At 38.3% G+C, this 24581-nt stretch overlaps 3 protein-coding genes and 1 pseudogene across 3 annotated transcripts; 1 reads left to right on the top strand and 3 right to left on the bottom strand.

Moving 5' to 3' along the window:
- Positions 1–4132: 4132 nt before the first annotated feature.
- LOC101294683 (pentatricopeptide repeat-containing protein At3g56550-like) lies at positions 4133–5991 on the bottom strand. The gene has a single exon (XM_004304871.1). The coding sequence runs from the start codon at positions 5989–5991 to the stop codon at positions 4222–4224; it is 1770 nt and encodes a 589-aa protein (XP_004304919.1). The 3' UTR covers positions 4133–4221.
- Positions 5992–6704: 713 nt separating this feature from the next.
- Positions 6705–8541, bottom strand: LOC101294968 (annotated as a pseudogene).
- A 463-nt stretch (positions 8542–9004) lies between these two features.
- On the bottom strand, positions 9005–14011 carry LOC101313129 (flap endonuclease 1-like). The gene is made up of 17 exons (XM_004302273.1): positions 13905–14011; positions 13703–13819; positions 13555–13613; positions 13354–13413; positions 13189–13242; positions 13049–13097; positions 12912–12959; positions 12722–12787; positions 12567–12617; positions 12191–12310; positions 12014–12098; positions 11801–11882; positions 11151–11265; positions 10998–11054; positions 10851–10897; positions 10714–10768; positions 9005–9294 (listed from the first exon to the last, which is right to left on the bottom strand). The coding sequence occupies exons 1-17, from the start codon at positions 13914–13916 to the stop codon at positions 9223–9225; spliced, it is 1149 nt and encodes a 382-aa protein (XP_004302321.1). The 5' UTR covers positions 13917–14011; the 3' UTR covers positions 9005–9222.
- Positions 14012–15615: 1604 nt separating this feature from the next.
- LOC101295257 (probable peptide/nitrate transporter At1g59740-like) lies at positions 15616–20034 on the top strand. The gene is made up of 6 exons (XM_004304872.1): positions 15616–15720; positions 17166–17250; positions 17354–17571; positions 17667–18089; positions 18256–18380; positions 18789–20034. The coding sequence occupies exons 1-6, from the start codon at positions 15616–15618 to the stop codon at positions 19732–19734; spliced, it is 1902 nt and encodes a 633-aa protein (XP_004304920.1). The 3' UTR covers positions 19735–20034.
- The last annotated feature ends 4547 nt before the right edge of the window (positions 20035–24581 follow it).

Raw genomic sequence — 24581 nt, forward strand, 5'->3', positions numbered from 1 at the left:
TGTAACCTACCTCTCTCTCTCTCTCTCTCTTATCCGCCAAGGATCCAAAGATCTCATCCCTAAATATTCATGCATCAACAAGTAGAGATAAGGTAAATGGTCCAATAATATACTATATGATATCATAGGCCAATTGCCACAAAATGCCATGCGATTATAGTAGAAGACTATTTTTCCCCTTTAATGAATATTCAACCTTGAATTAATCAACCTATGCTTTGTTTCTTGGTCTCTCTTGATTTCTCTCCTTGGCCTTATTGTAGCTGTGTACTCGTTTATTTGTAAACTCGTCTTTTTTGATAATATCATTGATAATAAAGACTTGAAATCGAGAGAGCTTAATTGATATATCGCTTCATTCTTTGTATACTATTTTTCAGCAACATATGCGAAACTTAGCTTCATGGGATTTATATGTAACTACCATCTTCGCGTGTGTCAATTTGCTTTTATCTTTTTGTTTTATAAAAAAAATAAAGTTGCTAATGCAGTTGGCATTTAACAAAAACTGTTCCATGTTTTTCTAGCTCCTTTATTTTGGTTTTTTCTTTTATACTGTTTATTTAATTTGAAATTACTTTATTTTGTTGTTATTTTACAGTATTAACTATCCTTGATTTATCGTAGGTAATATGGGTAGTTAATAAAAAAAGCTTCACCATGACACCAAAAAAGGTGCCGGGCTTTCTAACAGTAGATATATGTTTCAGTTGTGGCCGCAACTCGGCAAGGGAGCAGGGGCGTAGGGAAGGGGGGGTCAAGGGGTTCAGGTGACCTCCCTCACATTTTTTATTAAGTCATATTGTTATCTAATTTGTCAGTTGAAATGTGATGTTGACACTATTTTGACCCTTCTAACTAATTAAAGAAAAATTTGGCATATAAAATATTAATTACAACAATCAATTTGGACAGAGGAGTGTTCAACTCCTCACGTGTGTTTGTTACGTGTGGTTCTCTTATTTTTTTTAATATAGGTTTCTAATCCGAATCAATGATTGATTGCATCTCCCTTTAATATTACAATTAAAACATATTCCTAGTCTTTTTTTTTGTCTTTTTAATTAATATGTTTTCCTAATCAATCAATTATTGTGATTGATTTCTCGTGCACCTCTATATAAACAGTTTTAGTCGCTTCTTTACGTGTTTCTTTTTGTTATCCTTCAATAAATTTTTCTCTGTCGTCGACAACCTTCATAATTAAAAACTTGCAATTATAGATGTTTTAGTTTTATTTGAAAAGTATCGTAAGATAAAAGCAGCAGAACAGTCGACTCCATCTGAAGCTCCTCTAAAATTTCAAAATATGAGCAATCGTCGAGGACAATTATAATTACTTTAGGGAGATTTGTTATTTTATTTAGCTTTTGTTTTCAAAGTATTCTAATGATTTATAAGTTTTTATATTATTCAATAAAAATTATATTTTTATTTTGTGAGGTATTATTGTTTAAACTCTTGACCCTTCTACTTGTGGTATCTGGCTACGCCACTGCAAGGGAGGAAGACGATCGATCGGTATCAATAGCCAGCTACAGAAGTCTTCGTTTCCAAAATTGCAACGTTAACTCATGCGTGCATCGTGACAAAATAAAAAAGAAACGGAGATTATTCATGCATGCATACATGTAAGGGGATATATATCATCATATAATAGATGGGTCTACACAAAGTCGGGTCAGAATTCATCAGGGCTCTGGATATTGATGACTATATTACCAAAAGAAGAGAATGATCGAAGATAATATTGATCATGACAAGTACTTACACTTGATCGTCAACAATGTCTGCTGTCAATATTGTTAAAAATGTTGTTTACACCCAAATTAATATTTTACTGGACAGTAATTGTCTTAGTGAATATTAATTAAATTAATGGTCCACGTCATGCGAGCGAACCCGAAATATATTGGGTTTAGAGGCGGGTTATCTCGCCGGCAGAGACATGCGAACTAGATGATATAGCTTGCATGCGGAACAGATGGAGGACCTTGCGAAATATAAGGTTGCACGTGAGGTGGTAGGCGAGCTGAATATTCACACGCGAGGCGAGGTGACTTCGCGTACGTAGGAGACTTCGCGAGGGAGCAAAAGAAGAGTTTGACTTCACATGCGAGGTGGAGGAGTTTGCACATGAGTCTTAGATGTGGAGTTGCTATCAAAGTCTATATACGTATGTACTACAATTGTTATAAGTGCATGCATGCGAGCCGCCCAGTGGAATGCTGCCAGTCCAAAGTTTGCATGAAAAGAGGAGTCTACAAAGTCTAAGTTCGCATGCGGAATGGAGGAGACTTCGCCTAGAAATCCTGGGCATACATATGCGGAGCGGGGGAAACCTCGCCTGGGGATAATATGTCTATCCTATCTACATATATATAGATAAGTATATATGTCAATTGCAATTAATGCATGCATCAGAGACGTACTACGTACAAGCCAAGGTTGCCAAGCGAACTAGAAGTTTGCATGCAGCGGACTCCGCCTACAATGAAGGAGAGGACGCGGATCCCGCCTACAATGTCTCAATTGGATAAGAAAGCAAAATCCTTAATTGCTTAAAGGACTATGCGGTCATACGTGCATGAGGAGGTCAGAGGGTTTATATATTGATTAAGGATTCTAGTCCTTGATTATAGTTGAGTGCACATCCAGTGACATACGTCCAAGTCTCCGCGAGGTGTTCAAACACTATCTCGCTACCAAGCTAGCAAAGTTATATCAAGAGGCAACTAATTAAGTCCGGTGAACTGCCTACGATACAATATTATCGTTGAAGACTCCTACAAGTCTTTGACATGCTTTGGGCCAATACCTGTGGCCCTAAGTAATTCTATATAAAGGAGTTCAAGCATACCCACCACACAACACACAACGACAATCAACAACTTAACAAAAATACAATTCTCGACCTAGTCGAACCCAGACGCTAAAGCATCTCGCCTTAGCAACTCTTTTCCTTCCAAGCTCCCCGGAGCTCTGTCTCTTTACTTTCCCGGCTCCCCGAAGTCATTGTACCTTTTACTTTTTCAAGCTCCCCAGAGTTCCCTTGCGTTCTCGTTTTTCTTTCCTTTGGTTGCTCTGCTCGCTACAACCGCGAGTATCGATATTGGTGGCGAATTAGCTACTGTAATTCCTCGTCCGCGAGGTGGCACCGGTAACCCTTTCTTCGCTTGTTTAGAAGTTTAGCCGCAGCGCATTTCTTTCCTCGTCCGCAAGGTGGCACGCCCCGCAATCTCCTTTTTTACTTTTGAGTCACCGGAGTTCCGACTCTGCCCCTGCTGAGACGCGTGGCCAAAACAAATGTTAATTCGGAGTGTTTGCTCTTACTTTCATTATCATCTAAACTTAAAAGAACAAAATATGAAAATCGGCAATATGGAACTGACTCGTCCTATTGTGATGGAATTGAAAAATCGGCAATATGTTCGAAACCGTAATAAACACAGACCATTATGTGGCTGCCCTTGAAAAGAGATCACTCAGCTATCTGCGTGATCAATCTCTCTTTACTTCCCTCGGAGATTATTGATACTGTAGAGTAAAGGGCTAGGCTTGCAACGGAGACTCAACCTCGTATCGGACCAGATGGTGGCCATGGTTAAAGTCAGCTTTAGGGAGTGGTCAAGCTAGCGCGCGAACGTGGTGATGCCGGTGGCGGAGACGCCTCAGCAAAGGTTGTTCACATTGGAACTCGTTTTGGCTTGATTGTGTTCAAACATCAACAAATGACTTCAATACGGAACTCTTTTTGGCAAACTTATTTATATGTAGAGCATCTTTAGTACATGATGTGTACCCACCCATCATTACACCATTGAAGATTATGAGAATAAAAAAAATACTTAAATAAAACGGAGGCATGAGTTTAGATTATGAGAATGACCTTATGTCCGATATTAGACTATATGATTGGGAGCGTATGATGCAAGTAGAAGACACTGTTCCGGTTCTTCACTTCAACCATACCCACATCAGTCCAACAGAAATGTTTTCAGACAAAGCAGAAAATGCATTTATGTTGCCTGCACTTCAAGTTTGGGCTGGATAGTCTATTTTGAATATCTATTGATACACTTGTATGGTTGTACCTAAGCGTAATTTCATTGTAAGAAGAAGTAATTATATCAAAAACAAGGATCACAGAGATATAGAAATCAATTTAGGACAGGAGTCCTGAAGCTCATTATAATCAGATCGATGATTCCGATCACTCTCTCACCAATAGTCTTTACAACTACACAACCCACCCTTGAAGTGATGAAACCGAACTCGGTCCCTAACGATTATTTCTCGATTAAATGCTAGGGAAACAAATTTTGTAAATGAATGGCAATCTCTACAAACTCTCAAGTTTTTCACTATCCGTAAACATGTTCCTTCTGGAGTTCTTGCCAAGCCAAAAGCGATTGCCAGCTTCTCACTGTGACATGAACCGGAAGTTCCTGAACACTCGGTGTCTATGGACGTAAAGTCAGAGGCTCTGATAAGAGATTCCTCTTGCACATAACCATTCAGAGCAGCTTGCTGGACTACAACCTCCAATTTTGTATAGATTTCTTCAGTATCTGGATGTGACTTGTCATCCACTACGAATTTATGAATCTGATCGCCAACTTCAATCCAGCTCCAACCAGGAGTGGTTCTCACTCCCTGGTTTTTGATCAATTTTCTCATCCTTGAAACACCATCTGCATCTTTAGCTTTAAAATAAATAGTTGCAAGAAGTACGTAGTCCCCTGCATTCGACGACCCTAGACGAATTAGATTCTTCAATGCAACTTCTCCTATGTCCACATTCATATGAATCTTGCAAGAGCTGAGCAGAGTCCGCCATAGAACCGGATCATCCTGTGCACGTGAAGTCCTAATAACATGAAGTGCCTTCTCGAGCTTCCCAGCTCGACCAAACAGATCCACAAGGCACCCATAGTGCTTAATTCCAGGTTTAATATTAAACCTGGAGCTCATCATATGGAAGTAATCAACACCCTTCTCTACTAACCCTTGGTGACTACACCCACATAACAAACCTAGAAATGTGATCGAATTCGGCTGCACACCTGCCATCATCATCTTCTCGAAAAAATAGATCGCTTCATTTCCGCGACCATGGACTCCATACCCTACGATCATGGAGTTCCACGTAAAAGCATCCCTCTTTCGCATCCTCTCAAACACACAAAGAGCACCATCCAAGTCCCCACATTTCGCATACATATCAATAAGCGCATTCCCAACATAAACACTTCCCATAAACCCCTTCTCACGAGCAAGTTCATGCATCGCAACTCCGGTGTTCAGCGCACCCAAGTGAGCGCAAGCCGAAAGCAACCCAACAAGAGTGAACCCATCAAGACCCACATTTTCCCTTCTCATCAAACTATACACGTTTAACGCCTCATGATGAAGCCCCGCTTGAGAGTAGCACGAGATCATGGAGTTCCAAGACACCAAGTCTCTCTCAGACATTTCATCAAACACTCTCCGTGCATGATCAACCGACCCATTAACCGCATATGACTTCATCAGATTAGTGCAAACAACGACGTCGTTTTGATAGCCACAGCGAAACACCGTGCCATGAACCTCACGGCACTTGGGCTCAACATTGGCTCTCTCGCAAGCCTTGAGGACAAACGAGAAGCTAAACGTGTCCGGTGACGAATACGAAAGCATGAGATTGTAGTAAGAAATGGCTTGAAGAGGAGAAGGGCTTTGGGAGAAGCCTCGGATCATGGAGTTCCAGTGTTGGGTTTCTGGGTTTTGGATGTGATGATGGAAGAGAAGCTGAGCGTAGGGTAGGCTGCCGGAGACGGAGACGGCGCAGAAGTTGAGAAGCTTGCCGGAAATGTCCGGGTGGTGGTGGAGACCGTTGGTGATGACGTAGGCGTGGATTTTGCTGAGCTTTCTGAGGGAGTTGCATCCTTGCAAGAGGGTTAGGATGGCTTTGCTTTTTGAGGCTTGGGAAGCATGGTTTGTCAACATGGCACGTATGTTTTCGATTGAACTCAATTTTGGGTGAGGGTGTTTGGTGATGTATAAGCAGTAAAAAAAAAATGTTGCAACAGATTGCAACTTACCCTCCCTAGCTAAATATCCCTGAACACAAGTTTGAGATTTCAAATCTATATCACCACTCTAGATTGCTTTTCATTTTAGGACTTTTAGTCGAGTTGCTATCTTGTGGCATTTGGAATTCTTGTCACTGACTCACAGTTTTTATCTAGATCTCTATGAAGTTTCCCTCAGCGTCATCAAATTCATATTTCAGAGTGCAAGCAGAAGAAATGTCACATACACCAACGGATTGTTTGTACGTGCCTTGGGATTGAATGTACGTCAGCAAGCAACACTCGACGACACTCCCCAAATGGGTATAACTCAGAAGCCATGTTAACTTGTCATTAACGGACTAAAAAATTCATGCTCAACCACTATCGGATGTATATCTATTTATAAGAAGAATTATTTTCTAGTAGAAATGTTCCGTTTTCAGCCCTTTGATGTAAAACTAAAAGTTATCGAGCAAAGTTTATTTCATCAGTTAATAACTGTGTGAACACCACTTCGTGCAGTTTATTGATGAATGACTTCTTTCTTTTGGAGAGAGTCTTGAAAGAAAGGTGTCAACTAATAGTGAACATTACTATCTGGTATCAAGGATTAATGAAGTAATACAATACTTGAATACTAACTACTTAATTTAGCAACTGGAGCCTTTGAGACTGTTGGGCAATGACATCTCCAGTCGACTGACTCTCCTCTAAAACGACTTCGTATCCGTCCCCATACGTTGCCATACCTTGCGCAAGCAGCTGCCAAAAAAGACCACCTACACAGGAACCTCCACTTTTTGCACTGTTGTATACATCGTCGTATAACTTCCCAAAGTAGGAGTTTCTGTTTTCTATGGAGTACCCTGGATATTTCGAAGACTTGCCAAACTCCCCCATGATCAGTGGTTTCTTCACTATTGTATTACAATCATCAATGTGTACTTGCACCCATTTGTCCACGAAAGCAGCTTGAGCCTCTTCGCTCTGTCCAGATAACCTGTATACCCACACAGACACAGATTTAGGCAGCTAAAGTGTGCATTAGGGCAAAACCCCTAATTTGGATTCAGAAGTTTCGCTTGAGCTTTACATAAAAAGAGATGAACATCTATCAATGTACCATTGTTCTGCGTAGATATGTATAGTGGCAAAATCGATCTGAGGAAGCAAGTTGGTTGCTATGAAATCAGAGCCCCAGTCTTGGTTACCGGGATTGTACTGCTTCTTCTCCGGCGTCGTTGCCCCGTAAAATCCTTCGAGTCCTACCTCGAGTAAGTGGTTGCCATCAATGGATTTTAAGTATGCAGCCATTTCGTTCACCCATTGCTGTAAGAATCAATGTGTGTATATATATATATATATATAGTTAAGGACCTAAGAAAGCCATTTCAATGTCTATATAAAAATACTAGAGAGGCTCAGGATTCAGATGCTGCAGACCTGAAGAAGAGCTCCAGAGACGTCAGATTGGCATCGGGGTTCATTGATCAGCTCCCATGCGAAAATGGTTGGATCATCTTTGTATGCAACGTTTGTTATTGTATTCATTCTTGTGAGAATAGCCTACGCACAAGTTTGATTGATCATCACAATCATTTCACTTATTATTAGCATTCAAGATGAAAATAAACTAAAAAGTATACAACGAAAACACAACTATATATTAGTACTGTTAACTGTTAATATGATGCTCAAATATATAAGTTACCTTGACATGGTTCTTGTAGAAGCCTTTGACAACTACGTTGCTGTAGAAGTCGTCATCACTGCTGAGGGATTGACCCTGCTCCCTTGCCCACTGCACATACTGCTTTCTCCCCCAAAAGCTTCGTAGTTGTTCACTAAGCTCAATATCAGATATACGCCGTATTTTTTAGCTTCTGATATCACGAAGTCTAATCCCTACCGGTACGACGGAACAAGAGAAACAAATTGATTAGGAATTATCTCACAAATTCCTAATTACATTGTACGTATAGTACAATATTATAGGAAATAGACTGAGAAGGATACCTTGAACATGTTTTCGTTATAGGAACCAGGTGATATTTGAAGGGGTCTGTCGCCGCCATCACTGAAACCCCAAGTTCTTGCAACATTCATCTTATACTTGGAGGCTTGTTGGAATGCAGAAGTGACCATGAGCTGCGTAGAGGGATCAGATGCCATGTACATCATCCAATACGCATTGAAGCCGTTCATGTAAAATGGTTTCCCATTCATGACAAACCGGGTTCCTGTTGTTCCACCAAAACTAGAGCCAGCTTGTGCTGCTGGGTTTAAACAACACAAGAAAAAGAGTAAAACTAACAATACATAAGAACCCTTTTGAAACATGGCGGTGGATCAATAGAAGAAGGAGAAGTGGATTATGTATATTTGTTGCTGCTAGTCCATTTGCTAAGAGTACTTGTATATATATATATATATATATATATATATATATATATATATACGTAGGAGCTTAAATACTTGCCATTTTGGCCAGATTTATTTCTGATGTAAAAATATCCACTTCTTTTTAAGATAGTAAAAACTCTACCATATTTGTCAGATTTGCTTTCATATTTATCAGTTTATGCAAGGCTAGTTAGGATTTTGCTTGCAAAGGATTTTACCTTTATAATTAAGTTGGCTTGGAAATTAATTTGTAGCAAAAGGATATTTGTAAGCTTTCTTAGATTATTGTTTACTATTTACTAAATGAAATGTTTAAATTGTCTTTGCAAATTGATTCATACTAGAGCATTTTTTTTTCCTACTCGAGGTGTTGGACTGTTGGTTACTTGGTTTCACTGGTTTTTCATTATTTTTATAATTTTTTCACCTTGTTGTCCTCTATAGTTGGTTTATTACTTCTTTCTTCCATACAATATTTTTGTCACATCAAAATGTCAAAAGCTTTATATTAACATGTGACACAAAGGTTAGAGAAACTTTTTCACCAAAAGCAAAAGTACCTAGATTGGGCCATAAACTTCCAATTAATCAACTTGAATTTAAGCATAATATAATTTACAATAATCCTCAAGAAAGCAAACAAGACTCCGGCAATCCTATTCTACCATACGAAAACAGACCGAGTGCACCAACTAACAAAGGTACAAATGCGCCAAAATGCAATCTCAACTCCTGTTTCTTAGGCCAAAGGCCAATTCAGCTATTTCTTCTTTCTACCACCACCGCCCTTTGTCTTTTTGTTGCTAGTTTCTTTGGCAGTACTTGGCGTTTCCTGTTACAAGGATAAACAAACGTCGAGTCTCCTAAAAAACAATTTCAACGGAATATACAGAACTTAACTTCAACGAAATGCTTGAGCTAGATCAAAATTCAACATATCATTTACACAAGATGCAAATACGTAAATCGAAAGTAAACAGAGCTCCAGAATTCCAATAATATAGACGGCTATAGAAAAACTATATCCACTAAAAGTGTACATAAGAATAGAGACTCAGAATGACACTGAGTTAACAGGAATAGGATAGCTGACGAAGTTTATGAAATCCTATAATGAAGGAACCACAAAGGATATAGAGAGTGACAGTGATATACTAGGCTTCTCTACGTCTTACATAGCAAAAATGCTGCAGAATAGATGATAGCTTTGAAGCTAACAACATCAAGTGCATGTTTGAAAAGGTTGCCTGCAGCTGACCTAAACCTGCAGGCAACCTTTTCTAGAAATTCAACTGGGTGTTGTGATGGAGATGTTAAGTGCATATGTGACAGGCAACCAAGAGTGAAACATTCAGTGCAAAAGGACTTTCAAGGGTGACGGTTTATGCTAACAGCCATAACTTGATAAAAAGAATGACATGATGAGTTTCTATCAGTCCCTGATTCTAGTTGTGGCAGATTATGATACCAATTGATGATTTGTTTCCTAGGTTAACGGAGATATGAATTAATAACATAGGAATACGCAAAATTGTCTCTGAAGGTTCACCAAGGTTTTCAGCTTCATGTGCCAAAACAAACACCTCTGGATAATTGTATGAGATGATTGGCGCCCAAATTATAAATTGGCAGGCTTAGACTGCCAATCTCATTGGGCCTAGATGAGTTACAATCCTGTAGAGAGAACATCTGATTCTTGATTGCCAGTTTGGGGTGTTTAAGTACACATTTGCTTTCCTGTCATCCAATGTAGCAATAAATTATGACAACCTATCGAGTCTTTTTACCAGCATAAGCATATTGCTTGCAGCCTAAAATAATTTCCCATTCGTTTTAATAATTGTGCAAAAATATTCGAAGTCTTAGTACCTGAGACTAAAAAAGTGCAAAAGAATCACTTTTTAATTTTAATTTTTGAAACGAAGAATCACTTTTAATCATATCAGATTTGTTAAGTAAGAGACCACTGCAAGTCCATTGTAGGGATAAGCGGAAACAAAAACAAACTGTTTGAGGACCAAACCAAATAGAACACAAAGGCATATGGACAATGCATGAAATATGATTTAGGCGTAGATATGACAAAGAAATCTGAAGCATCTTGATGCATTTCATACTTGAATACAAACCCCATCCCAGTCACAGGTGGAACAGAAACAGAACCGGCTATATGTATGTGTGTGTGCGTGTGTGCGTGTGTGTGTGTAAGGAGAAGAAAGACGGAAACTTAAAAAGTTGAATGGAGCAATACCTTCCGTTTAAGCGGTACAGACGTGGTAGCAGTTGGCTTGAAAAATGATTCTAGTCTGTAAAAGATTAAATGGATGAATAAAACCCAACGAAAAAGGATCTCATAAATCAAAATTTAACTGTGCTAGATTCACATACCTGCCCTGTGAACCCTTGTTCTTGGCTGCTTTAATCTTTTCTATAGCCTGATCAATACAGAAATCAATATAAATAAAGCTAACATGCCGCTGAAAAAGAAGCAATATGATCTGAAAGGAGCCCTTATGTTAATGAGTAGAAGCACACCTTAATCACTCTGTCATTATTGAATCCGTTTTCATTCACCAGAAAGGAAATCAGCCCCTACATCAACAACAAGCTGATTAAAGACTTTGACTTTCAAGAGTCAGAACTAGATAATGGGTTATCGTATAAAAAACTTCAACAGGGATTTCATACTTCTTCATCTGGAGCAGTCCACTTAATCTCCAGTTGCTCGTCATCGGTTAAAGCAACTGGTTCCTTAAAAAGCCGCCTAGCCTCTTCATATGGCCAATTATCTGGTATTTGGTACCTGAAAATACAAGGTTTCTTATCTATGAAATAATACAACACTGATCATTTATGAACATAACCAAGAAAACAAATTCATTCTTCTTCCCTCATGAGTAATGGTCATAATAAGGATTGATAATGAAAATAAAACTTCAATATGATTGAACACCCATTTGATCCCTGGAGTACAATACAACTAATTTTATGTAATAATCCCATGTGACTATGTGAGAGACTGTGCACTAACAAATAGAACTTGATGCAAATTCACGCTTAAACATATCCAAGTAAACTAGCAAAAGACCATTACCATGTAGCTCAATTACGAATGTCCTTGAATGATAACATGGGAGAAGAATCAGTACTCTGGCGTATTTAATCAATCGTGTGAAAAGCTTATTAAGTATAGAAATTTTTCTCTCTTTTTCGTAAAGTAAACTTTCAGAAAGTTACCAGATATGTTGAAACAAATTAGTTGACTGTGAATAATGAAATCATTATAATCAAACACATGTGCAACCACATAAGATCATATGTAAAGCTGAATATTTGACCTCTCTTTATTTATGTTCTCAAGTATACTCTCTATAGAGCCATGTTGGCGGATGAGCTTCAAAGCTGTCTGACCTCCAATACCTGCAGCATAGAATAGTAAGGTATGCAAAAAAGGATGCATAGCTAATATTTCAAGCCAACTACCGAACAAGTTCTAATATAAAATAGCACAGAAAGATCAAGTCAAGAAACTGAATTTGAAATTTAAGAACCTCGAATGCTGTCACAGTAATCACATCCAGAGAGTATGCACAAGTCAATGAATTGATCCATAGTAAGATTTAGCTCCTCCAAAACCTGGAAACACGATCATCACTAAAATGAACGCGATCATCACTAAAATGAAGAAAATTTTAATTAAATGTGACAGCATTAAAAGTTGTAAGCACCTTAGCAACATCAAATTCCATGACTGGGATTTTTCTTGAGCTAGGATCCATCAAATGACGAAGAAATTTAGGAGCTCCAAATGTTAGGGAATCCATGTCTTCTGACGCCACAGCATAAACCTGTAACATTGAAAGTTAACTATTATCATAGATATTAAGATCCCTAAGGACATGTTCAGGCAATAGAAAGAAATGATGCCCTTTAAATGTAAACAGTTTAAAGGCAGAAATACTCCTATGTGATGAAGCCTATTTGAAAAATAGGAACATTAGCACAGATGACATAGATGACATAGAAATATAGGAAATGAAATCTAAACTAAACGTACTCTTATAAGGTTCCTAAGAAAGATATAATAGGTTGAGATATACTTGCCTTTCCTGCCTTGCAAAGAACAGCACACTGTGCCTCTGCTTCTGAGGGAGCCTGTGAAATTCAATACATCCAAGTATGACAAACAATTTTTTTCTTTTGTAAATTAATTCAGACTAAATACTAAAGCAGTTAACTTGAGAGAAATAATGTCCCACCTCAATTACAGGCACACCCATGAGCCTCAAAAGTTTTCTGCAGTCTTCATTGTGCTGCTTTGTCACCTACCAAAGCAACCAATTTATGGCCTCAAACCTTCTATTTCTCATGTAATAGATCTAACTAACAAATTTTTATAATGCTAACTAAGGGTGCAGATATATGAAGAATTAGGAGCAACGAGCTCACCTTTACTGTCCGTTTACTGAACTTCTCAATGTCTTCCTTATTTCCAGACTGCAATGAGGAAATAACAAGAAAAAACAACCGTGAAGTACATTCCTCTGCTGTCTGAAAGTTACTAATCTAAAGAAATATACACATACCTCTACCGCCGTCGCCAAATCTTGAGTTGCATCAACTCTTTTCGAGTAACTGCGTAACAAGTTGCAAACAACAAGCATTATTGGACAAAACACATCAATCAATAACCCATGTTCACGGTACTAGTCAGTAAGAAAGCTACCGCTTTGCCAGCTCTTGGCTTTTCAACTCTGGAGGCTTCCCATCGAAAACATAGCTGAAACAATATATCAACATAGAAACTAGTCATTCCATGGTTTGAATTTGTGAGTGCAATAAGAGGGACAATCAAAGTCTGAAAAAAAAAATAGGGTAAAGAACAAATTACACTGGCTTAATTCCAGCTTCCAGAAGCCTAATCGTCCGCGAAAACATGCCCTGGAGATGACTACATTGTACCCAGATAGCAAAACCCATGTCATTACTAGCAAAACCAATCTTTCCAAGAATACAATTAAATCAACTCTCAACCCAATTCGACTAAAACTGACTTGTCTCATTCAAAAGCTAAGAGCTTTAAAAAGGGTACCTAGTAACTTCACCAGCCTCATTAGTGAGCATCTCAGTCCCCGTTCTTCCCACAACAATCTACACAATTTCACACAAACCCAATTCAAAAGAAAGCTTCTTTAACCAAAATATAGACACAATACATATAAAAGCACTGAAATCCGCACAAGGAATTGATAAATGCTCATGCTGGCATCGATGGCAATCTTGCGGCCAAAGTAACTCTCGAATTTCTGCTCCTTCATGCATTTTGGGGCATTGTCCGCCAACAGCTTCGTTAAACCCTAAAACACAAATTCATGAACATGAAAATCACAAAGTAATAAAACCCAGAAACCAATAGTAATAAAAGGGTGGTAAAGATTGTACCTTTATGCCCATTAGATATAGCAAAGTGAAGAGGAAGAGGAGTGAAGTGAAGAGAGATGGGAGAAAGCTTTAGGGATGAAACTGCTTCCCGCCTACTCCTAAACAAGTAGCGAAGACTGTGAAGCTTGTCGCACCAAGTACACAACCAATATACTGAGTCGTCTGTTGGGTCTCAAGTTGGGCATCTAACAATTCAGTTGGGCCTCACATGTAACCCAACAAATCAAACTGGAAATGTTTTGTGAAAATTAACCCAAAATTTTATTTATGAAATAATTAAAATGGATAAGAAATTGCTCATAGCTAGGGGTGAACCCAGAGTGTTGTTAGTTGCTTTATCTATACGCGCGCACATATCAATTTAGGCCTCTATTAAGTTGGTATATGTCGTTGATCGACTTTCGTATCGTTTAATTCTTCTACTCAGTTTTTAAAGACAAACGAAATGAACAGTGTTACCGACCACTCATCTTTAATATGTGTATATTATCTTAACTTCGAATCCATGAGACCTTTACTTGAAACCTCTAATGTTCGTCTCGTTTCTTGTTGGATAAGGTTATGCCTAGTTACCTAGAGCCTGCATTGCATAAGGTCAGGGGAAGATGGAGCTTGTAACAGCTTTGAAATGGGGCATTCATGAAAAGCAAAACGTTTTTTTTTTTTGAAAGATGAAAAGCAAAACGTTGAAATTGGAGTTAAAAGTGAGGGCATGGTCCTGCTAGTTAATGCACAGATTCCATAATGTTGATGGACAATACATCATAGTGTCCTTGTTCTAAAAGAGTGAAAGGGATGCAAAAACAAACACTGAAAGGGAAGCATCCTCAATCTTTGTGTTGTGGGTTTGCCTTTTCTCAACTGCAAATGCAAACCATTTGAGAGCTTTGGCATAAAGGGAGAGACCTTATATAATACAGGAACACTCACTACAGGGAACCTCTATCAAGTTAATTGATGGTCCAACGGTCCAACCAACTCTTATAGAGATTTACCAAGTTCATAGTGTTCCCACCAAATAAAGTTCTTTGTTTGGAGGCTAATATTCAATCAAAGTTGAGAATGACATCAATTACTTGAACCCTCTTTTGGTTCTAGTTTATTGGAACTCCACCAAAACAATGCATGCTCTGCCCAGAAATTGAAAAATATCATCCCTTTCTTGTATTGCTGCTCACATCACATAAGCATATTCATGGAAACCTACTTGAGAATTTCAAGCTCAAACCTGAAATTCTCAATAATTCTGGGTTGCACTATACCCTTTTAAGCCTCTTAGCTTTATTAATTTGCCCCAAAGCCTCTTTAACTACTTTTACATATCAAATGGCATTTTCATCTTTAGTTGGCACAAATTATTAAGTGCATGTATATATATTACTAGTTTATATATGCATGTATGTATATATTGGTCATCCAATATATAAAAGTGAACCTGGATTAGTTTAGGCATGGACCCAGGATCTAAAAGCTTCAACTTCTTCCAGGGTTAAGTTGTTGATTGACTTCTACATTGTTCTTACATCTAATCATCTAAATAAACAGCTTTGGTTGGATATGTTTCTTTCTTTATAACTAAACCATCTTTCTTTCTTTATATCCCATTCATCAGCTTATAAATTAAACTGATTAGCAAGAGAAGAGAAACACTTGCAAAAAGGACCACATGCATATGGTACCAATATATATGATCCTTGCTTCATCCGTCACAATGGCCCCAAGGATTTCAAGAGTGATGCTTAGTTATTATCAGATTGATTTGAAACTACAGAACTTAAGAACAAGAGGATCCTCAATTGGGTCTACTGGAATTCTTGTGCATGCTAGTGAGATATGGCACTAACTAAATTAGGGTCCAGAAAAAACATCAAGTATTTTCTTTTGAGCTGTATTATCAACTCTCTGAAAGTATTTGGATATAAATGAGATGAGGGTTCCTGGGCTACCTGCCCTTCTTTATAAGGATACCCTCCTCCTTTAGAACTTGCATTTGGGGAGATGTTTCATTGTGAGCTTGGTCCCAGAGTCTACTTTTGCATGTTTTGCCTTGAAAGAGAATATATAGACTTCTTAAAACCATTAGTGCTATAAGCATGGGCAAAAGATGCAACAGATAAGGCAAGCAATAGCATAAGATGGTTTCTGATGTTTCCAATACATAGCTAGCTGAGATGAGAAAAAATATTTTAATAGGGTGTGCTATGGACACCAACATTATAAACTCTGGCCAATTACAAATCATTACCATGGAAATGCACCATCAAGTTATGTCGATCTATAGTAAATTTCCTTCTTCCTTTTCCTTTTCTTCAATTTCAATCAGTTTCTGAAAATATTTTGTTATTAGTAAAGTTGCAGATCAGCAGAATGAGAAATCGAACTAGATCATGTCAAGTTACGATTATTAATTGTGATATACTATACATTCTGACCTAACATTATATATCAAACTAACATGCATTTGTATATTACGTACCGGAGATTCGTATTACATTTGGGTGAAGCTAGCCATCTCTCTTCAAAATAAACTAGCTTCTGGGAATAGGTTGCTTGAACTTGGAAGATTTCTCTACTAGCTCGATCGAGTGTACATTATCCCATTATCACAATGTTGTTGCTAAGAAAATACAACAATATGCACACGGCACTATCAAAATGCTACTATGTGACAGAGCATATATGAATTGACTCCATACCAAGAATATATAAGCAGTTTTGGTGCCTACAAATTGCCAACCTTGCAAATAGTCCCCAAAAAAAGAGTCAGAACCTAGACGTTTAACTTTTCCTATTGAAACACGACGTGCTCTAGCTAGCTACAAGTTAAAATGGACAAAACTCACCAAATAAAGGGTTATGGATGAAACTTTGAAATCATAATAATAATTAAGCTGCATTTCTTCCATTTTTATGAGGTATTGAGGGACACACTTCGATGGAGAAAGATAGACAGCGAGAGACAGAGAGATAGATAGAGAAGAGAGAGAGAGAACAAAGTTGAGAACAATACGGCGTTCAAACTGATGCCATGGACGTTAAATACTAGGGCCTCTTGTAGCCTATATGTTCTAAGCTTTATCCTTCCTACTCCAAGGCATATTGTGCTTGATCTTTCTCCTCCAAAATACGCAGCCACCCCTCTCCAGTTTCCACCATGGTAAGTGACCATGCCACTCAAAATATCCATCTTTCTGCGTGAGTACGTAGATCTTCTGCATGATCTTCAGTTACTATTATACTAATGTGTTTCGTTGTGCACAGGGAGAAGAGGAAGGAAAGAGCAACAACTCCCTCGAGCCAATGGAGAAAAAGAGAGGAGGATTCACCGCCTCCATCTTCATTTTCGGTACGCAACCAAGAACACAAAGACTCGAAAATCATTGAGTTCTGTCAACTTGTTATGCATATTCGTTTCAGATTCATATATAGCATCTTGTTCTTCACTGCAGTGTTGCTGGCATTGGATAACATGGGGTTTGTTGCAAACATGGTGAGCATGGTTCTCTACTTCTTGGGACCGATGCACTTCAATCTGGCCACAGCTGCCAACACTCTCACTAACTTCATGGGAACAAACTTTTTGCTCTCCCTCCTCGGAGGCTTCATTTCCGATACTTACCTGAGCAGATACACTACATGTTTGATTTTCGGTTCGATTCAAATTGTGGTAAAGAACTTACACAGTGACACCTTTAAATAGCACTAAACGGCTTGTTCTTCGTTTGGATTCTAACTAATACACTGTCACACGAATGTAAACAGGGTTTGTCCATGATGACAATTCAAGCTTATTCAAAGGCATTGCAGCCAAAATTTTGTGGCCTTGACAAGCCAAGTTGTATGGAAGGCGGTATCGGGTTCTATTTTTATGTATCCTTGTACTTGTGGGCATTAGGTTCAGGTGGTGTGAAGGGAGCTCTGCCGGCACTTGGTGGTGACCAGTTTGGTCACAAGGATGAAGCAAAGAAGCTAGCAACCTTTTTTAATTTGTTCTTGCTCAGTTCTACTCTTGGAGCAACTATTGGAGTCACTGTTGTTGTGTGGGTTAGCACGACCAAGGCTTGGTATTGGGGTTTCTTCATATCAACAATGGGATCTCTTATTGGTTTTATTGTTCTTGCACTGGGAAGGCCTTTCTACCGCCTCCAAGTCCCCCGTGAGAGTCCCCTCATCCGTGTCTTTCAGGTCTCCGACTCTTTCCTCACACTCTCTATGCAAAAACAAAAATGATTATAATTCGCACGTGTAACCGTCACATAGAAAGTCTCATTCTATTCTATGTGACAGTCACACTAATTTGCATGCTTCAAGTTTCTCACAAAGTTTGAATCTTTTTTATTTCTTTTGACAGGTTATAGTATTGGCAATAAAAAACAGAAGCCTATCACTGCCAGGGAGCTCTGCAGAACTATATGAGATCAGTGAAAAAGAATCAGCTTTTACTAACGAGAAAATTTCACACACAGAACAATTCAGGTACAAATACTAATCATGGATTTTCATGGTCAATAAACTCAGGCATGAGCATGTGAGTGTTATACGGACCATTATAAAAGTGAGAGATGAGGTCCATTTATATAAGAATGTGGGGTTTTAGTCATGGAAGTTCATATTTGCATATGTACATGTCAAACATAACCAAACAAGAATCATCACACCCCATGTCCCATCTCAGCAGGCAAAAATTCTCCAGATTTTGTTGGGGATCCGAATAATACACATAATTTAGAAAGGTTTACATCAAAGTTTCTGTAAAGTAGGGAGGCTTTTCTTTCTAAATTGGATGGAAATGATAACATGTGAAGTTTGTCTGGAAGTTTGTTAGACTACTAGATTGTAGCCTAGTGTAAGTACTTAACGATGATACTACTATTGTACCTGCAGCTTTCTAGACAAAGCTGCCATACTAGGGAAAGACACCAAGGCCGAGCCATGGAAGGTTTGCACAGTTACACAAGTGGAAGAAGTTAAGGTCCTAACAAGAATGCTTCCCATTCTGTTGAGCACCATCATAATGAACACTTGCTTGGCACAGCTCCAAACTTTCTCAGTCCAACAAGGAAACAGATCCATGAACCGTAAATTGGGAAATTTTGAAGTGCCCGCCCCATCAATCCCTGTCATCCCCCTTATTTTCATGTGCGTACTCATTCCCCTCTACGAGTACTTCTTCGTGCCCTTTGCTAGGAAAATCACCGGACACCCTGCAGGAATCACACAGCTCCAAAGAGTTGGTATTGGACTAGTTCTCTCAGCAGTTTCAATGGCGGTGGCTGGCATCGTTGAAGTGAAAAGAAGGAACTATGCATTGGCACATAGCCCATTAGCGCCCGGCGGCATTAGTCTCTTTTGGCTTTCCTTCCAGTATGCCATCTTTGGAATAGCAGACATGTTCACTCTAGTTGGACTACTAGAGTTTTTCTACAGGGAAGCACCAGCAGGCATGAAATCGCTTTCGACTTCATTCACATGGCTGTCACTCTCTTTCGGGTACTTCTTGAGTTCGATCTTTGTGAGTATCATAAACGCTGTGACAGCAAAAATTGCTCCAAGCAAATTGGGTTGGTTACATGGAATAGACATCAACCAGAACAATGTGAACCTCTTTTACTTTTTCTTGGCCATCCTCAGCTGCCTTAACTTTGCAAACTATCTGTACTGGGCTTCATGGTACAAGTACAAGCCAGAAGAGCCTGAAACCAAGGTGCAACTGAAGGAAGTTGACAAACCTCTTGTTATTGAACATGAAAATGGAAGTAATAAGGTTACTGCAAAAGAAGTCTCCTCTGTTCAAACAGAAGAGAACAAAGAAAAGGTGGCAAGTTTATGAAGAAGATAGATACATTAACCAAAGCGTTTAAGGGGAGGAAGCTCACTCAGGAAAAGTGAGATGGGGAGTGATAAATAGTTTAAACCAATGAAGCTACTGATTGAGCTTGAAAATGGTAGAATCATAGATAACGGGTGGCAGTCTCTCTTTTTATCTTAAGTTTGTGTGTTTTGGAATTTTGGGTTTGGGGCAAGCTGTTTTGAGAATGTGTGAAGGGTTCTGAGTTGATTGTGTCCATCTTCTATCATACAAATGTATTGAAAATTTTCTTATGTTTAATAAAAACATATTTCTCCAAGTGAATAGAGAAGCCTGTACGTTCTTTTTAGGTTTTTTTTTTTTTTTTTGAGAGGGTACGTTCTTTTAGTTGTGAAGCTTTACATGCATTATAAAACTCCTCAATAAGAAGATGATATTTCATTGAACTGTGATATCACATAAGTGAGAAACATGAACTTCATATGCAAATGTGATATCACAAAATTAACTTTAGGGCCTTTCAAAGAGCAACCAGGCAAGTATTTGGTATTGTGGAGGAACATATATAGTACCATTAATATGAGGAGTTCAGGCCCAAATATCATGATCATATAAAATTGGCACCAATACCCAATACATAAACCAAGCCTCTCATGTCTCAAAACAATATTCATGCCCCTCACACAGCCTGTTTGAATCATTTCAAACATGTGATTAAAGAGGGTGATTCCAAGCTGCATAGTTTGACCAGCAGATCGATCGGCTGTGTCATAGAGAATCAAAAACTTTGGTTTCTGATATTCATGCTTTAGCACATCACTCTGACTCCATCATTTTCCGCCATGTCTACAGAGAAGCCAATTTGCGTGTCCTCAACATTTCATCTGGATCATGAGCAATTGTTTAGTTTAACTGTTTTCCCCTTTGTGTTTTCCAGCGTTCCATATGAATCTACCGGGAAGGGGGATTGTTACGCAGTTTTATTCTTTAGCTTTCCTCTTTTCTTCATATTCATGCCCCTAAACTCTAAATAACACCAACTCCAACATCCATAACTGCATGCTGTTCTTTGTGCTTGACAGGGAATCGAAAGAGGCACATAATAGTTTACTAGTTTCATTACTTCATACTCTGTTGATGTATTCAAATTCCAATATCATGCACATGGAAGGTCCCCAAACTACAAAGGAAAGTGGCTATGGAGCTTTCAAGCTTTACCTGTTTTTCTTTGTAGGGTTCCTTGGCCATTAATGAAGCTTTTTGAGAGATAAACACTATAGGACTTACTGACTAAGACCTCATAGGAGATGTCGACGTTATTCTTCCTAGATCAATACAGAAGTGCAGGCAAAAGATACTTGGATACTGTCCAGCCATTTATTGTTGTGTCAAAAGTGGGAGTTTAATTATAACTAAAGAGGGTATTAAACTAATTGATTGTATTATGTCAATTAAGCAGGTAGATTAACCGCGATATTTGGTGTCGCGATGATAAGAATTTAGATGTAAATGTTCGAATCAGGTCATCGTTAATTGATTGGATCAGTTAAATCTTAATTTATTTTTAATGGCTAAAGAGAGGAAGAATTCTAATTAATTAACATGATCTATCATGACAGATTAATTTCTGAATCTAAAAAACTTTCGAGGAAATTGTTTAACCTCGATTAAGAAAAAAAGATAACTGAGCAGTACGCACTGCCAACATAAGCTAGCCTTCCAATTGGTAAAAGGCACCCTATAGCTCTAGATAGAGTGAGATACAAGATACTATATGAGATTTGACCGTCTTGTTTGTAATGGATTTGGATGATATATGGCTGCTGTGACATTGATACCAGATGTGTGGTCGAAGTTAGCTTACTAGTTAATAGTGGGTGATTCTGGAGTTGTGATCTGAAATGGTAACAGGCAGACCAGACCCAGATTTGTTGCTAGGGTTTATAAGCTGCTATATACTGAGTGCGCGACAGAAGGAGGAACACTGCTAGCTAGCTCGGTGGGTTCTAAATGCCATCAAGATGCATGTGATTATGGGACCGAGAGCCTTAGAGAGGCTCACATGCATGCGCCCCTTTCCTTGTTATTAATATGAACTGATATATATGGTTTCTATGAAACCAGATAATAATGCATCATAAATTACGGTGTAAATCTCTTCACGTGATTACAACATTGTTATATGGTTTCCAATTTTCTTTTCTTTTCTTTTCTTTTCTTTTCAAAAACTCAGGGCCTCTCAGGCTGTTAATTTTATCTGTTTATTGTCTGCAAAATAAAAATAAAATTGCAGGCTGTAACATATTTAGAGAAACAAAGTGGATGTATGGTATAAAATATAAACCCTAGATCGATCCCTTATTAATATATGAAAAGTAATCACCGCCTCAATATTTTTCTATATATTCATAAATTAATAGATTCTAGCTTCTTCTTCTTTTTTTTTTTTTTAGTGAAAATCAAATATCCAAGATTTATATATACCTATCTTGCAACATATATGAATATTTGCATAAAACCATAAAATTATGAGGAATGTTGAAAGAAATACAACGAACAACCCAATACCAATGTTTTAATATCAAGCGTAAGTGAAAGTTGTGAGTTTGACTCGTAACAAAAATTTAAATTTGTACACATATTCTTATTATAATATAGGATTTTAAGATTTTCCTCGACTGCGTAAAATTGCATATATATAGCTAGTCTTTTAGTTAGGAACTTAGGAATAGTAAGTCATGCATTGTGTATGGCTGGTGATGGTGTTTACTCGACCAGCAGGATATGGTATTAGTTTAACAAATTAACTTGTTGAATTAATATTGTTCCATAACTAATAATTAAAGAGGAAACGTAGAGTACAAGCTGTGCATGTAGGTTTTCGTGGCATATATAGAACTTAGATGCGTGAACGCAAAGGATTCATATATGGTTTCAATGGGGATTGACTTGAATTAAGGAGCAGGACGTATTATTATGTGTCTCGTCCAAGTTGGCCAACTCTTAAAGACTTCTAAATGCATGATTGATCACAACACTAAGTAATCTAGGGGTTCCCTGTGGAGCATTGAAAAGAATGTTGAAGGGTGTCTCTCCAGCTCGATCATGGCGATCGAGTCCAGCAAACAATGATTGATGTGAGAAAGGGGTCGATTATATATATTAGTCAAAACAACTTGTTCATATCGAACATTCCAAGCTTGCTACCTGCTTTGTTATATTCTGGGGAAGATAGGCTTCATGCCTCCTTCCACACACCACTCCATTGATCCTTACATGTCGGCAGAGTTGTTCCAGATACAGTTCAATGATGTTTGGTTATCCAAGTCTTACCATGTTTGCAAACATTGGATACATAAACTGCTAAACTATAGTGTTTTTTTTTTTTTTTTTTTTTTTTTTTTAATATTCACATTAAGCCTTTTGTATTAGACAAAAAATGACAATAACAAACATGACTTACCCCGCAAGAGCAATCGATAAAATAAGCCAAGGTGATCCGAAAACAATTTAAATGAACCTACCATGGAGTTCAACCCAAACAAAAAACAAACAAACCAAAACAATCAAAAAATGACAAAAAAACGACTAAGGCTAGGACGAATCTTAACCTTAGGTTATTAGACTAGCCCAAAACCATCCTACACAGTGAAGGTCTCCCCGGGTTTCTCCATCACCATCATATCCGAGGTAGGTGTCGGCTCCGGTGATAGCTCTGGTATGACTTCAATGGCTAGGCACGCTTAATAGACCCACTGCATTTTCTTTTTCTACTTCACAGCCTTCGCATTTGCACTAATCAACAACTGTAAGGGTGGATATCTTCTTCTTTTGGATGATTCCTCGAACCCAAAAGTCTCCCTACCTTACATTTTTCAGCAGGGAGACAACAAGAGAACCTGTAAAATTAGGGAGATATAGCTCCAAGACATGTCCCAACTCGGCCAAATTGGCCTCCAAAAGGTCAATTGGACCCTTAGGTCTTTTGCCTGAGATCAACCCCCACCAACACCAAGGTATCCCTCTTTTTGTCGGCGAGAACATAGAGTTCCATCACCAATCTCTGTGGCGCAGGAGGAACATAAGCTGGTTGAGAGAACACAATAGGGGACATGTTGCTCGAATCAGAGGCTGAGCAAAAAAACTCAAAGTAGGGAAGAGATTCCTACTGATGCTAAGAGTGCTCAGAGGATGTTGTGAATAAGGGTTAGGGTTTGCACCCAAACCATTATTCCCCAAAATCACGGCTGCTGACATGTCTGGCGGTTCTTGGCAACCTCTGGCCTCGTGTTCGAGCATGCCATAACACCTGCAAAAGCCACACACCCTCTCATATTATAGGTTAGCAAGATTGAAGTCAGATCCGTACCTTCTCCAAAATGAAACCACATCGGTGGGTAGGCTTGCTTCAGTGGGTAATTGAGGTTGTGATCCAATCGAACCTAGCCCGCGCACCAGAGTAAAGGTTAGGGTTGTCATGGTGGATGATATGCCTCAGGGTAGCCCCAACCATGTATAGTGCCTCTTTTGTCATGAGTAAGACTAGGGTGTGTTAATGCATGTGATGCATCAACTTTATCCTCAAGTTGTAAAATAAGTCCTGAAAGTAGTAATATTAGTCCTTAAAGTTGTAAAAAAAATTAGTTACAACATTAGTTCTCACTTGTCCTTAAAGTGGTAATTGAGTTCTCAAAGTTGTAATATGAGTCATAACAAATTTTTTTTTAATCACTTTGAGGACTCAACTACTATTTTAAACACATATTTTACCACTTTAAGAACACATGATGACTAATGTTGTAACTAGAAAATTTTACAACTTTAAAGACTAATATTACAACTTCAAGGACTAATATTACTAGTTTGAG

The sequence above is a fragment of the Fragaria vesca genome, linkage group LG6 (assembly GCF_000184155.1).
Source record: "Fragaria vesca subsp. vesca linkage group LG6, FraVesHawaii_1.0, whole genome shotgun sequence".
Taxonomy (NCBI): Eukaryota; Viridiplantae; Streptophyta; class Magnoliopsida; order Rosales; family Rosaceae; genus Fragaria; species Fragaria vesca.

Excerpts from the sequence above, each read along its gene's own strand:
- LOC101313129 (XM_004302273.1), bottom strand. Across the intron at positions 13,243-13,353 it reads GAAGCTGGAATTAAGCCAGT|CTATGTTTTCGATGGGAAGC; the intron begins GTAATTTGTTCT and ends ATATTGTTTCAG. Across the intron at positions 12,788-12,911 it reads TCAGTAAACGGACAGTAAAG|GTGACAAAGCAGCACAATGA; the intron begins GTGAGCTCGTTG and ends TTGCTTTGGTAG.
- LOC101294683 (XM_004304871.1), bottom strand. The coding sequence starts at position 5,991 with ATGTTGACAAACCATGCTTCCCAAGCCTCAAAAAGCAAAGCCATCCTA.
- LOC101295257 (XM_004304872.1), top strand. The coding sequence starts at position 15,616 with ATGGCCCCAAGGATTTCAAGAGTGATGCTTAGTTATTATCAGATTGAT. Across the intron at positions 17,251-17,353 it reads CGCCTCCATCTTCATTTTCG|TGTTGCTGGCATTGGATAAC; the intron begins GTACGCAACCAA and ends TCTTCACTGCAG. Across the intron at positions 18,381-18,788 it reads TCACACACAGAACAATTCAG|CTTTCTAGACAAAGCTGCCA; the intron begins GTACAAATACTA and ends TTGTACCTGCAG.